The sequence below is a fragment of the Pteronotus mesoamericanus genome, unplaced genomic scaffold, assembly GCF_021234165.1.
Source record: "Pteronotus mesoamericanus isolate MK-2021 breed Mesoamerican mustached bat unplaced genomic scaffold, CSHL_Meso_final scaffold_125, whole genome shotgun sequence".
Taxonomy (NCBI): domain Eukaryota; kingdom Metazoa; phylum Chordata; class Mammalia; order Chiroptera; family Mormoopidae; genus Pteronotus; species Pteronotus mesoamericanus.
In genome coordinates this window covers 2,941,620-2,957,463 of record NW_026555304.1, presented here as the reverse complement: position 1 = coordinate 2,957,463, position 15,844 = coordinate 2,941,620, and the positions used below count along the sequence as shown (strand labels likewise).

General features: G+C 40.5%; 1 protein-coding gene across 3 annotated transcripts in view; it reads right to left on the bottom strand.

Annotated features, from left to right (window-relative positions):
• The window catches only part of MFSD14B (major facilitator superfamily domain containing 14B), a 133,837-nt gene that overhangs the window by 57,539 nt on the left and 60,454 nt on the right, over positions 1 to 15,844 (bottom strand). For all 3 annotated transcript variants that reach the window (XM_054587996.1, XM_054587997.1, XM_054587998.1), the window contains one exon: positions 1,699 to 1,826. In XM_054587996.1, coding sequence (XP_054443971.1) covers positions 1,699 to 1,826 — 128 coding nt within the window. The remainder of the gene's footprint in view (positions 1 to 1,698; positions 1,827 to 15,844) is intronic.

Here is a 15,844-nt window from a genome sequence, read left to right as displayed (position 1 = left end):
GCAGCAATTTTGAGGAAGAAAAACAAAGTAGGAGGGATCACAATACCAGACATCAAACTCTACTACAAAACCACTATACTCAAAACAATCTGGTATTGGCACAAGAACAGACCCATAGACCAGTGGAACAGAATAGAGAGCCCAGAAATAAGCCCAGGTCTATTTCTGGTCTAAATATAGGCATCTAATGTTTGACAAAGGGGGCAGAAGCATAAAATGGAGCAATAACAGCCTCTTCAACAAATGGTGTTGGGAGAGCGGGACGGCTCCATGCAAAAAATTGAAATTGGATCATCAGCTGACACCATACACAAAAATAAACTCAAGACAGATAAAAGACTTAAATGTAAGTCGTGACAGCTAAAAAGTCCTAGAGGAGAACATTGGCAGGAAACTCTCAGATATCCCAGGCAGCAAGTTTTTCACTGTTATGTCTCTTAAAGCAAGGGACATAAAGGAAAGAATAAGCAAGTGGGAGCTCCTCAAAATAAGAAGCTTCTGCACGGTGAAAGAAAACATCAGCAAAATGAAAAGGGAGCCAACCCTATTGGAAAATATATTTGCTAATGATACATCAGATAGAGGTTTGATCTTCAAGATATATAAAGAACTCACTCAACTCTACTCCAAGAAGACAAGATCCAATCAAAAAATGGGCAAAGGACCTGGGCAGACACTTTTCCAAGGAGGAGATACAGAGGGCCCAGAGACATTTGAAAGGATGCTCAGCATCACTAACCATGAGAGAAATGCAGATCAAAACCACCATGAGGTACCACCTCATACTGGTCAGAATGGCCATCATAAACAGATCCACAAACAACAGGTGCTGGCGAGGCTGTGGAGAAAAGGGAACCCTAGTACACTGTTGGTGGGAATCCAGACTGGTGTAGCCACTGTGGAAAGCAGTGTGGAATTTCCTCAAAAAGCTGAAAATGGAACTGCCTTTTGATCCAGTGATTCCCCTGCTGGGACTATACTCTAAGAATACCAAAGTGCCAATACAAAAGAACGTATGCACCCCAATATTCATAGCAGCGCAACTGACAATAGCCAAGTGTTCGAAGCAACCTAAATGCCCATCAGTAGATGATCTGATCAAAAAATAACGGTACATTTACACAATGGAAATCTACGCAGCAGAAAGAAAAAAAGAACTACTACACTTCGTGACAGCACGGATGGAACTCGAGAGCATTATGCTAAGCGAAATAAGCCAGGGGGCGAAAGACAAATACTATAAGATTTTACCTATAAGCGGAACCTAACCAACAATACAAAGATGCAAGGAAAATGAGACCAGCAACACTGAAAAGAAAAGAAACCAACAGAGACAAGAGGGATGGGGGGGGGCGGGGAACGGTGGTAAAGGAAGGGAATGGGAGGGTTTGGGAACATGTAGCAAGGTCTCGTATAGAAAACCAAAGGGGAAGGATTGAGGGAGGGGTGGGGAGGGGAGCCAGGGGAAGGTGGTGTGGGGAAGGCAGAGAGAAATGTATTTGAAAAAATAAAGAAAATAAATGAAAAAAAAAGAGCAAGAAAAAACAAACAAAAAACCCCCTGGGTTTTGGTATTACCAAAGAGATCAAATGAAAACACAGATATAAGTGCTTTGAAACGATTAAGAAGGGCTCTTGCAGATGTATTATTCCTATGTGACCCAAAACAGTCATGATGAAGAAAGGCTGAACCACTCACCAAGGGCTGATCCTCATCAATGGAATTGGGAAGCAAGTAAAGAAGACGGTGCCTAGGAGAAAGGGCTTCCTCCCCCAAACATCAGACAAAGCACCTATAAGTGGTGCACTCAGAAAAGAGAGCAGGCCCTGGAGAAGAAAACAGAAGCAAAGGTCAGATATATGATGCAATTCCCCAATTACTTGTAATTCTTATTTTCTAAATAAATTTTTAAATGCTGTAGTTCATTTTGTTGGCCCCAGAACAGAGTAATTTGAAACATTAAATATAAACTGCCATTAAAAAAATTCCAATAAAATTTCTAAATATGCTGTTAGCGAAAAAAGGAAAGAGCTCGTTTTCTGGGAGAAACTGGAAAAGAAAGGTGATATGAAATATATACATACCCAGAATTGGCCCTTAAGATAAAAATACGCCAAGCACATGGAAGAAACCAGAATCTTAATTCACTTTAATAAATATGTACAGTACATCTATTAGGTAAAAAGCTGTGAATTAACTGGTGCAATAAAGACCTAAATGAATACACACCTACTCTCAAACTGTCTGTAAGCTAATAGGGATAAACAGAACAAGCATGCATACACCAAACGTCCATAAGGGAAGTTAAAGTTCTATCTTCCTGCTGAACTTAGGAAGAAGATAATAAAACTCAACAGAGTTGAGGCTAAGGGGAAACAAGAAGCAAGATACCACACATAAACAAAAGAAGTAAACTCATGTTGACTGTCAGTCACTGTTGGCTGGCCACTTTCGTATCAATTTCCTGTTTGACCTCAGGGTCCTCTGAGGTGGCCAGAGGCTTGACCCTCAGGCCCTGCTGGTGCCACAGTCCTTTCTTCCCCAGTTCTGTCTGCACAATTTGAGCAGATATCCAATCTCTTCTGAGCTCCATGCTTATAGTCAAATGGACTTCTCTATTAGGATACTTAAGATGTATACTCTTTCCTCTACAGCAGTCTCCTCTATATATTTCAAGACCCTAATGGTTGCCTGAAACCACAGGTAGTACCAAATCTTGTATATACTACCATATTTTGCCATGTATGATAAGCACGTTTTTGCCCAAATTTTTGAGGGGAAAAGTAAGGATGTGCATTATACATGGGTAGTACTAATTTGATACAGTTACACAAAATTTCTTGTACCTTGTATCTGTTCTTGTTTTGCAACTATTTGTTACATAAAATTTCTTGCACTATAATACGCTCAAAAATAAATGCTAAAATTCCTTTATAATACAAAAAATAAGTATCTTAAGTATAAATAAATAAATAATTGAATAAAAAATTAATACAAAAGATTTTTTCCCTGAAAGTTTCGGCCAAAAACATGGTTGTGCATTAAACACGGTACGTTTTTTCCTATATGCACATAACCATGATAAAATTTAGTTTATAAATTACTAACAATAGCTAATAATAACATATACTATAATAAAACTTATGTGAATGCGATCTCTCTTTGTCAAAATATCTTACTTCACTGTACATATAGTGTGGATATTCTGGACAAAGCACTGGCTGGTGTGGCTCAGTGGGCTGAGCACCAGCCTGCTAACCAAAGGGTTGCTGCGTTCGATTCCCAGTCAGGACACATGCCTGGGTTGCGGGCCAGGTCCCCAGTAAGGAGCATGCGAGAGGCAACCACATAGTGATATTTCTCTCCCTCTCTCTCCTCCCCTTCCCCTTTGTCAAAAAAAAAAAAAAGAAAAAAAAAAGGGCGGGGGAGGTTCACATGCCAGGTGAGACTGTGCAAGATTTCATCACTGTACTCAGAATGGTGTGCAATTTAAAACTTATGAATTGTTTACCTCTGGAGTTTTTCATTTAATATTTTGACTGCAGTTGACCACAGGTAACTGAAACTGAGGAAAGAAACTACAGCAGATGTTGTTACCATAAAACAGTCAGTGGGAGCAGTGGGGAGTCTCTCCCCATTGGCCAAGATGGCAGTGGGGGAAATTCTTACAATGAGTATGCAGAAAGCTAGAAATATCAATGGATAGGGCCCTGAGCATGCAAAGAGCTAATAAGATAATTGGATGGAAGAAAAAGCCCTCCTCTTCCTATCCATACAAGAACCTCAGGCCTGAGCAGGAAGCTGAGATGGTCTTTCAGGTGGAAATCTGCCACTCTCCCAAGGTCGCACAGCACCTGAAAAATAAATACCTCTTTTCTTTTGCATTAGCATCTGCCTCATGAGTTTGGCTTTTGTGGCGACAGAAAGCCAAACCTCCATTTTTGTTTGGTTACAATAAGGCAGGACAACTGTAAACCTGACCAGACACCCACACTTCACACCTTGGCTAAGAAGCCCTCCAAAGCTTCCTCCTCCATCCTTCCACTCCCCAAGGCTATTGTTTAGACAATTCTTTCTTAAAGGCCTCTCTATATCCTTCCCCTGCTGTCACACACTTCAGCACTCCTTACCTGAATTAAAATAAAACCATCTTCTAACTGGCCTCTGACCCTGGTCTTACCTCCCAGGAATGTCCTCCACATATCCCAAGAGCAATGATGAGCTGCCAGTATCAGCTCTTTCATCCCTTCTTTAAAACCCAGTTATAGTCTCCTTGTGCAGAGTTTAAATTCTTCAGCATGTCAGTGTGAAATAATGTGTCTGAACTTTGCTTTTAAATACTAAAGATAAAAATGGGTGGGGAAAAAACAGGACAGATGAGACAGGAGTGGGAAAATGTTGATAAATAATGAAACTGGATGATGAATACATGGGTGTTCATTATATTATTTTCTAATTCTGTGCATTTGAATTTTCATAGTATGTTTTAAAAATTCCTCAACATAGCATATAAACATAACCACACAAAATCTGGTACCTAACACACATACTATACTGTGCTATACATAATACTTTTCAGTTTTCTGAATATACCATGTTCTTTTTTGGCAACGTGCCTTTGCACAGGTCCTTGCTGTGCCTGCATGCACTTCCATGCTTGTACCTGATAAAACTTCAAGTCATTCTTTACAACTCTGGGTGAGAAGCAACTCTTCTGGCATTCTCTTAGCTACTCAAACAGAATTAACCTAGTACATATGTGTTCTACTGTAACTGTAACACTTTATTACAATTACTGGTTATTTGTTTATCTCCTCTATTGGATTACAAGTTGAGGTTAAGGTCAGAGGAATGGTTTGCTTTCATTTCAACTCTACCCTTGGGGCCTATCACAGGGCCTGGTAAATAAGAGCTTTCAAAGAGGTTTGGTGAAATCAATATAACTTTTAAGAGAAAAATCAATTCACAGTAGTTTCCAAGGTCTCATAGCTAGGAAGAAAAGGAATAGGATACCAGGTCCTACCAGCCACTAGTAAACTCAGAACCCAAGGCCAGGAGGCAGGTAAACTGAAGGGAAGGTGATAGAAAGACTCAGTGAAGGGCAGTAAGCTGAAGAGAAAAGCTATTTGGCCCCTCTGAAATAAAATAGTAATCCTTGTAATTTCTAAACCACAGGGAATTTCCAGACCTTTCAGTGTGTTCATGTGTCAAGAGTAACAGATCAAGTATTGTATTAAATGACTTTCTTTAAGGGCTAATGATGAAGAACCTATGCACTCCAATGTTCATAGGAGTGCAATTTACAATAGCCAAGTGTTGGAAAGAGCCAGGGTGACCATCGGCAAATGAGTGAATCAAAATAAAAGTATGGTACATTTACACAATGGAATACTACACAGCAGAAAAGAAAGAAGCTCCTACCCTTCAGGACAGCATGAATGGAACTGGAGAGCATTATGCTAAGTGAAATAAGCCTGGTCATGAAAGACAAACACCATATTATCTCACCTATAAGTGGAACCTAATCAACAAAACAAACAAGCAAGTAAAATATAACCAGAGACATTGAAATAAAGAACAAACTGACAGTAACTGGGGCAGGGTGGTGGGGGAAGTGGATAATGGGGGAAAGACGGGGAAGGGCCCTCAAGGAACATGTATAAAGGACCCATGGACAAAGCCAACTTTGGGGAGGGGGCGTAGGACTGATAGGGAGGGTGGGCGATAGTGTTGGGGGGAAAATGGGGACAGCTATAGTTGAAGAACAATAAAAACAATCTTTTAAAGTCTTCGATTTTGAAGAAGTGTTAAAAAAAAGCTAATAACTACAGAGGCAGGGCTCAAATTCTGGACTTGTGACTATTAGTTTCGTGAAAGTTAGAAAAGAAAATCTTTCATACTGCATGGAAATTCTCTAAAAAATAGTACAAAATTGGTCAAGAAAAAAATTGTAAACAAATTTAAGAGGACAAAGCTGTAGAAATAATCACCACCACAAAAACAGTAACAAAAATTCTTTAACCACAAAGAACCCTGGAATAGTTTCACACAGTTCTAACTTCAGAATTTATACCATGCTTTAAATTATGGAAGGTATGCCATTTTCAAAATATGAAAAGGCTGAACATTAAAGCAATTTAAATAATGTACTTTTGAGGACTTCCAGACAAGATGGAAGCATAGGTAGACACACTTTGCCTCCTTGCACAACCAAAAGAAGGACCACAACAAATTTAAAAACAAAAAATAACCAGAACTGCCGGAAAATTGAACTGTATGGAAGTCCAACAACCAAGCAGCTAAAGAAGATACATTTATCCAGACCAGTAGGAGGGGAAGAGATGGGGACCAGGGTGGACGGGCCATGAGGCAAGGCAGTGGCTAGAGATGACAGAGTCCCACATTTGCATGCTGATAAACCTGAGGAACAGCTGGGGATCGAGACAGACCATGTAATCCAGGGTTCCAGTGCAGGAAAAGAAAGCCTCAAAAGCCCTGGAGGTAAAAACCTGTGGGAGTTGCAGTAACAGGAGAAACTCCCAACCTCACAGGAGAGTCCACTGGAGAGACGCCCGGGGTCCTAGGACATACACAAACCTCCCCACCCAGGAGTCAGGACTAGAAGGGCCCAATTTGCTTGTGAGTAACAGAGGAAGTGACTGAAAGCTGAGAGCTGAGCAAGTGGCTTTGCTTCCTCTCTGACCCCTCCCATACATACAGTATCACAACACAGTGACCTGGGTTGCCTTGCCCTGGTAAATACCTAAGGCTCTGCCCCTCCCAACATAACAGGCTCATAAGACAAAGAAATATGGCCCAAATGAAAGAACAGATCAAAGCTCCAAAAATAGAACTAAGCGATGAACAGAGAGCCAACCTATCAGAGGCACAGTTCAAAACACTGGTGATTTGGATGCTCACTGAATTGGTTGAGTATGGTCACAAAATGGAAAAGTAAAGGCTATGCAAAGTGAAATAAAGAAAAATATACAGGGGACCAACAGTGAGAAGAAGGAAATGAGGACACAAGTCAACAATCAGGAGCATAAGGAAGAGACAGACATTCAACCAGAACAGAATGAAGAAACAAGAATTCAAAAAAATGAGGAGAGGCATAGGAACCTCTGGGACAACATTAAACTACCCAACATCCAAATCACAGGGATGCCAGAAGGAGAAGAGGAAGGGCAAGAAATTGAAAACTTATTGGAACAAATAATGAAGGGGAACTCCCCCAATCTGGTCAAGGAAATAGACTTCTAGAAGGTCCACAAAGCTCAGAGAGTCCCAAAGAAGTTGCACCCAAGGAAGGACAGACTTAAGGCACATCATAATTATATTACCCAAGATTAAATATAAGGAGTCTTAAAAGCAGCAAGAGAAAAGGGGACAGTTACCTACAAAGGAGTTCCCATAAGATTATCAGCTGATTTCTCAAAGGAAACCTTGCAGGACAGAAGGGGCTGGCAAGAAGTATTCAAAGCCATGAAAGGCAAGGATGTGCATCCAAGACTATTCTACCCAGCAAAGCTATCATTTAGAATGGAAGGGCAGATAAAGTGCTTCCTAGATAACTTTAGGAATGTTAAAGAAATTCATCAACACCAAGCCCTTATTATATGAAATGTTAAAGGGACTTATCTAAGAAAAAGAACATCAAAAACTATGAACAGTAAAATGACAACTCACAACTATCAACAACTGAACCTATAAAAACAAAACAAAGTAAACAAACAACTAGAATAGAAACAGAATCACAGAAATGGAGATCAGACAGGAGAGGGAGGGGGGAGAATGGGGGAAAAGGTACAGGGAATAAGCAGCATCAATAGTAGGTGCAAAATAGGCAAGGGGAGATTAAGAATAGTGTAGGAAATGGAGAAGCCAAAGAACTTATATGTATGACACATGAACATGAACTAAGGTGGAGGTGGGGTTAAGGCTTGGGGGAGAGGCATTGCAGGGTGGAGGGGAATAAAGGGGAGGAAAAAAATGGGACAATTGTAATAGCATAATCAATAAAATATATATTTTTAAAAATTTTATCAAAACAATGTATTTTTTTTATAGAAAAAATATATTGCTCTGTAGATTAGGAATTTAAGTTGTAATTCAATCCACTGATTAAATAATAGTACTTCCATCAAATTCTCAGTGACAATAACAGATACTAAAAATACTCTCTGGGAGGACCTACTTTTATATTAAGATACTAAAATACAATCTGGTAATACACTTTCTATTTGGAAAATTTGTATTCCCTGAAAATCAAATATTTTCTTGTGTCCAGAGTTAATTTTTTTACTTCCCAATCTGGCCCTAGATCCTATCAAGCCACATTATTAAAGCAGATTGAGAAGGACATTTATACCTTGATTGGGCATGCATTTCATCAGTTCCAAAGCTGCTAAGCACATTTTGCAAATGAGAATAAAAATTAAAACAAGACTGACATCAAAGCCCTGGACTTTATCAGAAATGTTGTCGATTCTCATTACTCACAGTAGTTTTTATGTTCTACAGGGTGCCGAGAACCTGAATTAGCAAATGTGGAACCACTGCACCCAGAGAAACACGAGGTTAGGTTCCTGAAAAACTCTGGCCACATATTTCCATAAACCAATCAATACATAACATTGGTTTATGTGTGGTTGTGTTCAAAGGTACCTTAACTAATATAAATTGTTGATTTATTAACATTCAATTCTCAGTCAACAGCACTATGACTCATGCCTGAATGAGGCTCACCTAATACGATATTTTCGCCATGAGGCACACCACAGCCCTCCTGCACTCAGAAATACTAGATAGCACTTTGGCATTACACTTGGGGCCATCTTAAACAGCAAAATCAGCAACAAAAGGCACAAAAATAAAATGTGGCACTAAAAGGACTACAAAGGACACATGTTTACAGTATAAGACCTGAAGTAAGAGGACGGAAGGCTGCCTTTAACCTCAACTGGGAATGTGCAGCTGGGCACCTCAAATCCCCCCCTCATCCTATACATGAATAACCAAGAAAGCATGGTAGTGACTTTGTTACATTTAATGAAAAATTTTCAGTATTCTGTAATAAGCAAGGAGGAATTTGCAACATGCAGACATGGATTACCCCAAAATTAGATATATTCACTTTAATTTTCATACAGCTTTTTTACTAGTAATGACTTTTATTTATTTTTAAGGTGGGAAAGATGTAGGGAAGTTTCACTGAAAGAAAGCAAAAACAAAGGCAGATAAAAGAGCAATTAAATTTATTTAATTAAAATATATACAGGCTTTTTATTCTTAGAAGTTGTAGGGCCACTACTTCAAATTTTGACTCCAGGAAAGCTCAGCATGCATTTTAAAGTAATAACAGTAATAACAGCTAGCATTCATATATGCCAACTCTTCTATGATTTCATGTGAATGCCCTTTGAGGTAGGTGTTATTCAGGTAACTAACGGCACCCTGAAGCCCAGTAAAGGAGTAAAGCAGTAGAGGCTGGATTCGGCCTAAGAATGAGGTGGACTTAGAACCTGAGCCCTAACCCGTTAACCTGCAATTCAAACCAACTATTAAATTAATTTGTTACTGACATTTCAGTATCTTTTAACCTAAAGCACACTGAAACTTACCTACTTATCAGTTCCCTTAAATGTCTGTTAATAAATAAAGCAGTAGTCTGTTACAAAATACTCTACTTAGAACTTACTAAGACTTACTAAGTAAAGTCTCTCAAGTAGGTTGTTTTTAACAATTTTATTTAATGATAATAAAAAGGATAGTCTTTACTCAGGTTTTTGTCCAAATTAAGAAAGCAATTTATTGTGTGTGCACACATGAAAAGCATTTTTGTACTTACTAATCCAAAAAAGCAGCTATGAGGGTACTTTAAAAGAATCTTGGGTTTTTGTTTTTATCTTGAAAACATTGACCAACAATTTCTGTGTGCTTTTGCTAAGCTACAATGCTAAAAAGCTGTTTGATGATTTAATTCATTAAAATAGTAATTCCTAGGACTACAGAAACTCTTCATATAACAAATGCCTGCAGAAGAGCACTGTGGCAGAGGATCTATGGTGCCATCTTCTTGACCAGACTTGATGTCAAATTTAGGCTGAGAGGAAGTACATCTCCATGGGAAACTGCGGCCAAGAACTGAGGTAGCTCACTGGGTCTTCTACTTTCCCTTTTCCAATCCCTTGCTGTGGGGTCAAAGGTAGAAAAGATCAAGCCTGTCTGCTTTAAGAGTATGCTCTTCATATTAATCACTCCAGCATAAATCAACCGTGGACATCTGGCCCACTTAATTTTAGTTTGGGATACCAATAAAGATATCTAATTTTTAAAAAATCCTTACCCGATGGTATTTTTTAATTGACTTTAGAGGGAGCAAGAGAAACATCAATGTGAGACAGAAACATTGGTCGGTTGCTTCATGTACGCGCCCAACTGCGGATCAAATGTGCAACCAAAGTATGTGCCCTGACCGGGGATTGAACCTGCACCCTTTTGGTGCATGGGATGAGACTCCAACCAACTGAGCTAAGAGGCCAGGGTGAGGGCATCTAATTTTATAATAAATATAAAACATGTTAAAGAAAGAAGCTTCCAGAAGTTTCAAGGTAGACATTGGGAAATCAGACTAGCTGGTCTTAGTGAAGAAAATGATTACAATCACTCTGTCTGCTCATGTTAACCAGTGGTCAGTCAAACCACAGCATCTCAATTTGGTGTTTTAGTTATAACAAAGAGTAGCCAAACTTCTGTGAAGATTAGTTTTATGCATCATCTTGGCTAGGCTACAATCCCCAGTTATTTAAACAAACACTAGTGTGTATACTGCTGTGAAAGTTTTTTGTGGATGTGGTTATATCTATAACAATTGGCTTTAAAGGGCATCACCCTCAATAATGAGGAGCTTCATCCCATCAGTTGATGGCCTTACAAGAAAAATCTGAGGTTTCCAGGAGAGGAAAGAATTCTGCTTCATGACTGTAGCAGTTTCCAGCTGGTCTACACACCTGACCTACATACAAGGGCTGTCCAGAAGGTACCCAGCCGTGTACTATGAGAAATGGAGATATTTATTGAAGATACAAGATATAAGAAACATTGTACAAAGGACAATAATGCCTCAGTCCCCTTCAAAGTAGGCACCTTGGGACCTCACATGGTTCTTCCAATAACCATCAGCTGCCCTGTCATATTTTCCTGAATCTCACTGATGGTCTGAAATCTTTTCACTTTCTTTCTTTTAAAGATTTTATTTATTTATTTTTGTGAGAGGGGAAGGGAGGGAGAGAAACATCAATGTGTGGATGCCTCTTGTGTGCCCCCTCCTGAGGACATGTGCTCTAGACTGGGAATCGAACCAGTGACCCTTTGATTTGCAGGACGGCACTCAATCCACTGAGCCACACCAGCCAGGGCTGAAATCTCTTCACTTTCAAAGCTGATTTTAGTTTTGGGAAAAGCCAGAAGTCACAGGGCGCCAAATCTGGGCTATAGGGGGGCTGAGACAGCTGGGTGATTTGATGCTTTGCCAAAAAACTCTTCATGAGACATGATGCATGAGCAGGAGTGTTGTTGTGATGAAGCAGCCAATCACCAGTTGCCCATAGTTGCGAAATGTCACAGCTGTTTTGGGAAATAATGCGGTACTATACATGTAAGACTTTCAAAATGTCCAAATCTTTTTACTCAATAGTCAAACCTTTACAACTACATTTTTGGAAAACAACAACAGCAAAAAAGGTTTATTTCTTAAAATTTATTAAATAATTATCTTCAATAACTGGAATTCAGAAACAATTTATATAGTAAATAAATTATGGCATATTCATACAATGGGAGTGTAAAATCATTAAAAAAAATACAGGCAGTTCCTACTTTGAATAGTAGTGCAGGACTATAAAAATAACTGTAAAAGCAGGAAAACATGTAAAGTAATTTTAATCAATAAGAAAAATTGTGATTTGTTCCATGACCTTTGGAAATTTTTTAGTCAGAACACTGAAAACTCTTTTACTGTCAGTTATAAATGTTGAGTAAAATAAAAAACTAAGACTAATATTTATTTAGTACACTGTAATTTAAAACATTAAGAATTTAAGTGTTTTAGGCTCTGGGCATGTAGCTCAGTTGGCTAGAGCGTTGTCCAGATATGCTGAGGTTGCTGGCTGGATTCCCAGTCAGGGCATATACAAGAATCAACCAATGAACGCATAAATAAGTAGAACAACAAATCAATCTCCCCCTTCCTCTCTTTTTCTAAAATCAATTGAAAAAAAGAATTTAAATGTTTTATTTCTCTGTAAAAAACTTATCAAGAGCCATCTGAACAGCACTTGTCTCTTTTAAAAAATTTATTTATTTATTTATTTTTAGAGAGGTGGTAGGGAGAAAGAGAGGGTGAGAAACGTCAATGTGCAAGAGATAGGTTGAGCCGTTGCCTCTCACATGCCTCCAACTGGGGATCTGGCCTGCAACCTAGGCATGAGCCCTGACTAGGAAATGAACTGGAAACCTTTCGGTTCTCAGGCCAGAGCTCAGTCCACTGAGCCACACGAGTCAGGGCATGTCTTCTTTGTAAGTCATATAGTGCATGGCTTGGCAAATTGTCATATGCCTTTCTAAGTTTGGATCAGCTTTCAACTTTTAATCCTTTGTACTTTCAATGTCTTGAGAGTTTCTGTAATGTGAAGCCTTCTGCCAGTGTAACTTCCTCTGGGACATCTTCATACTTTTCATCACAACTATTTGCATTCTATGTGAATCTCACTTCCATCATATCACTACTTCTTACTGCACTTTCATGCTCATTGGTCAATGCCCTTTTTTGATGATCCATTATTGTAAACTGTCATGTAATAGGTTTATCACTGGAGACAAGGAGACAACACAACTACGTGTTTTACTGTCTGTGCCTAAACTAAGAGATGGGCAGTGACCAGTCACCAACACTTTTGAAATTCCGTGACTGGCTACTAATCATGTCATCTGTTATTTGCGTAGTGTTCTGTGGACTGAGAAGCTAGCAGCAGTGTGTACTTTATGTAGTTTTGCATAGTTGGTAACACAATGGTAATGAAAATTGTGTTGTGGGGGAACTAGTGTTATTTAACTGAAACATGATAACTGAAATTCGTGCATAGTAGAATGTGCAAAGCTTGTATTTCATACAGTTTTTAAGGTCATGAGAAAATTATAATGATATACCTAGTAGTGATATAAGAAAAAAGATATGCTTACAGTCTCCATGTACACTGGATCTTGACTAAAGCTCCACAGAAAAGGACAGAAAAGAAATGTAAATGTGACAATATTTACTGAGTGACTATCATGTGCCAAAAACTGTTCTAGGTGCAAGGGACAGAAGTGAGCAAAGCATACAAAACTCCATGCCTTTCAAAAAGTTCCAATCTAAAAGAGAAGAAATCAGAAGAACACACAACAGCAAAATAAAGATAAAGCAACATATATATCATGTTAGAGGTGAGTTGATAATGTTTGGAGAAAAACAAAGCAGAAGATTCAACATGGCTGTCTAGTAGGCAGAAGCTACATAACTTCCTCCTGGTGTCAAACCAGATTTACAGCTAAATTATATAGCAATTGACCTGAATGACAGCTGAACAGGAGATTTACATCCATAGATTTACAGAAGCAGCTACACAGAGACTGGTAAGAAGGGAGGAGATGCAGAGAGGGCTTGCCCCTAAACCCAGGTGTGGCTGCTGAGAAGTCGGAGGGATATCTTGGCTGCAAAAGTCCCCACTGAGAAGCATGGGGTCTTAACCCCATGCTGGGATCCCCAACCCAGAGCACCAGGGCCAGGAAGAGGAGCCTGCATAACATCTGGCTGTGAAAATCAGCAGGGACTCTGTCAGCTGGGAAGAAGAGGGGAGTCTGCCAGAATTCACAGGAACTTGCTCTTGCGTACGGGAATCATAAAGAGGAAATCTGGGTGGCGTGGCTCTGTAAGAGAGATCTGGAGGGTCAGCTACTGAGGTCTTAGTCCTGAGTCAACATCACATACCGTCCTTAGGCACCATCTCCCAGGTTTGGGCACTCCTTATAGAAACAGTCTGGGAAGTGCACTAACCTGCTCCTTGAAATACTGATGACACTACCTTGCCAGTATCGAGTCCAGAAGAAAGGACTATTTGCTGCACCCAACAGAGATCTGCGGTGGTTTTCTTTTTTTATAGAAACTATAGGCAGACAACTCAGTCAGTCATTGAACTGTGTGGCTTTGGATGTGGGCCAATCTTCTCATTTCTCATGGGTTCAGCAGTCCCCAAAACCAACGGGAGACTCCCTTGATCTGCTTTCCCAGGTTTTGGCGGCCCCATCCTGCTGAGCAGGGAAGGGAACTGAGTTCAGTGGGGGAGAAGGGAACACGACTCAGAGCTGGGACATTTGGAGCATGTCTCCTTGCTGAGGCTCCAGTCTGGCACTTGAGCAGATGTGGATATAAAGCTAAGGGGAGGAGTGCAGCTCACCCTAATTCCCATGGCCAAGTTGGTGCCACCCCCAACAGAGAGTTTTTTTGATCTGTTTGCCAAGTCCCAGTGGCCCTGCCCTGCTGAGCTTGCTCCTGTAGTGGGGACAGCTGTCTGTACTGAAACCTGAACCTGTGGTGTGCTCCTCCTGGGAAAGCTAGAGTTAGAGACTCTAGTAGAAGACTGTGTGGTATGGATCTGGAATAAAGGCCACATTCTCCTCATTCAGTGCCTGACCACACTGCCCCCAAGTAGGCCCTGTCCCTGCAACCCAGTTGCCCTGCCCTACCAAGCATGAGCCCTGTTGAAGGGTCAGTGAGGTATGGCCAGGTTGAGCACACTTTACAGCCTTTCTTATAAAACTCTGGAGGAAGTCTGGGCAACTTCAGGGTCTGGTGAAGGGGCTGACAGGTGGACACCGATGTCAGGGAGCCTTGGACCTTTTATTGAGCTGTCCCCAGCTCAGAGCTGCAGGAAGTTGATCTTTGTACACACCCAGACCCAGAAGGCACAAGCCACAAACTGTGAAGAGAGTGGTGGCACCAGATGGGTAGCCCAAGGTCAGCTACACACAACATCTGACATCAACTGTACCTGAACCCCAGCCAAGTGGACCAATAACCAATACAACCAGTGGTGGGCTTCAAGACACCCTACAGCTCAACCAAAGTAGCCACAAAAATGGAACAGGCAAACAAGGACCTTGGCACAGACCTGCTGTGAACAGATCCGCCTGGATGAGCAGCCTTTGAACAGCAAGTTATAAATGGTGAACAAAGTCTATCCTTATAGTCAGCCAGCCCGAGGGTTAACTTTACTCATGAATGGGCCAACATCATTCAAGACTCAGCTACAATGGTGGGGGACAGGGACATAAACCCAAACAAGAATCATTTCTGGAGCACCGAGCTAAGGTGATCAGGAAGACTGTGCCACTGAGAACCATATGGTACCTGTATCACAAAGCCATAACAAGCTTGGGAATCATAAGTAGATCTACTTCATATACAGAGATAAACACAAAAATGGAGACCAAATGGGGAGACAAAAAATATGCCTGTAGCGTAAATGGAGGCAGTCTGGCTTCCTCACCCAGATGTCTGGGTAACTAAGAGAAGCAGTTTCTCAAAATCTTAAAGGGGTCTGATAAAGTAGTATTCTCACAGCCTTAAGACTGGGTCTGATAAACCATGCCCATAGTCTTGAGTGGGCTCACACGCATGGTACGAAGCTCTGTTGCCTAAGGTCTGTTGGCACCCTGTTGGCTTTGTTTGCTTTAGTACTTAAGAAGGTAGGGGCTTCTCACTGGGGGCGTAGACATGGACATGCAGGGGGAATGCAAGGGCCCA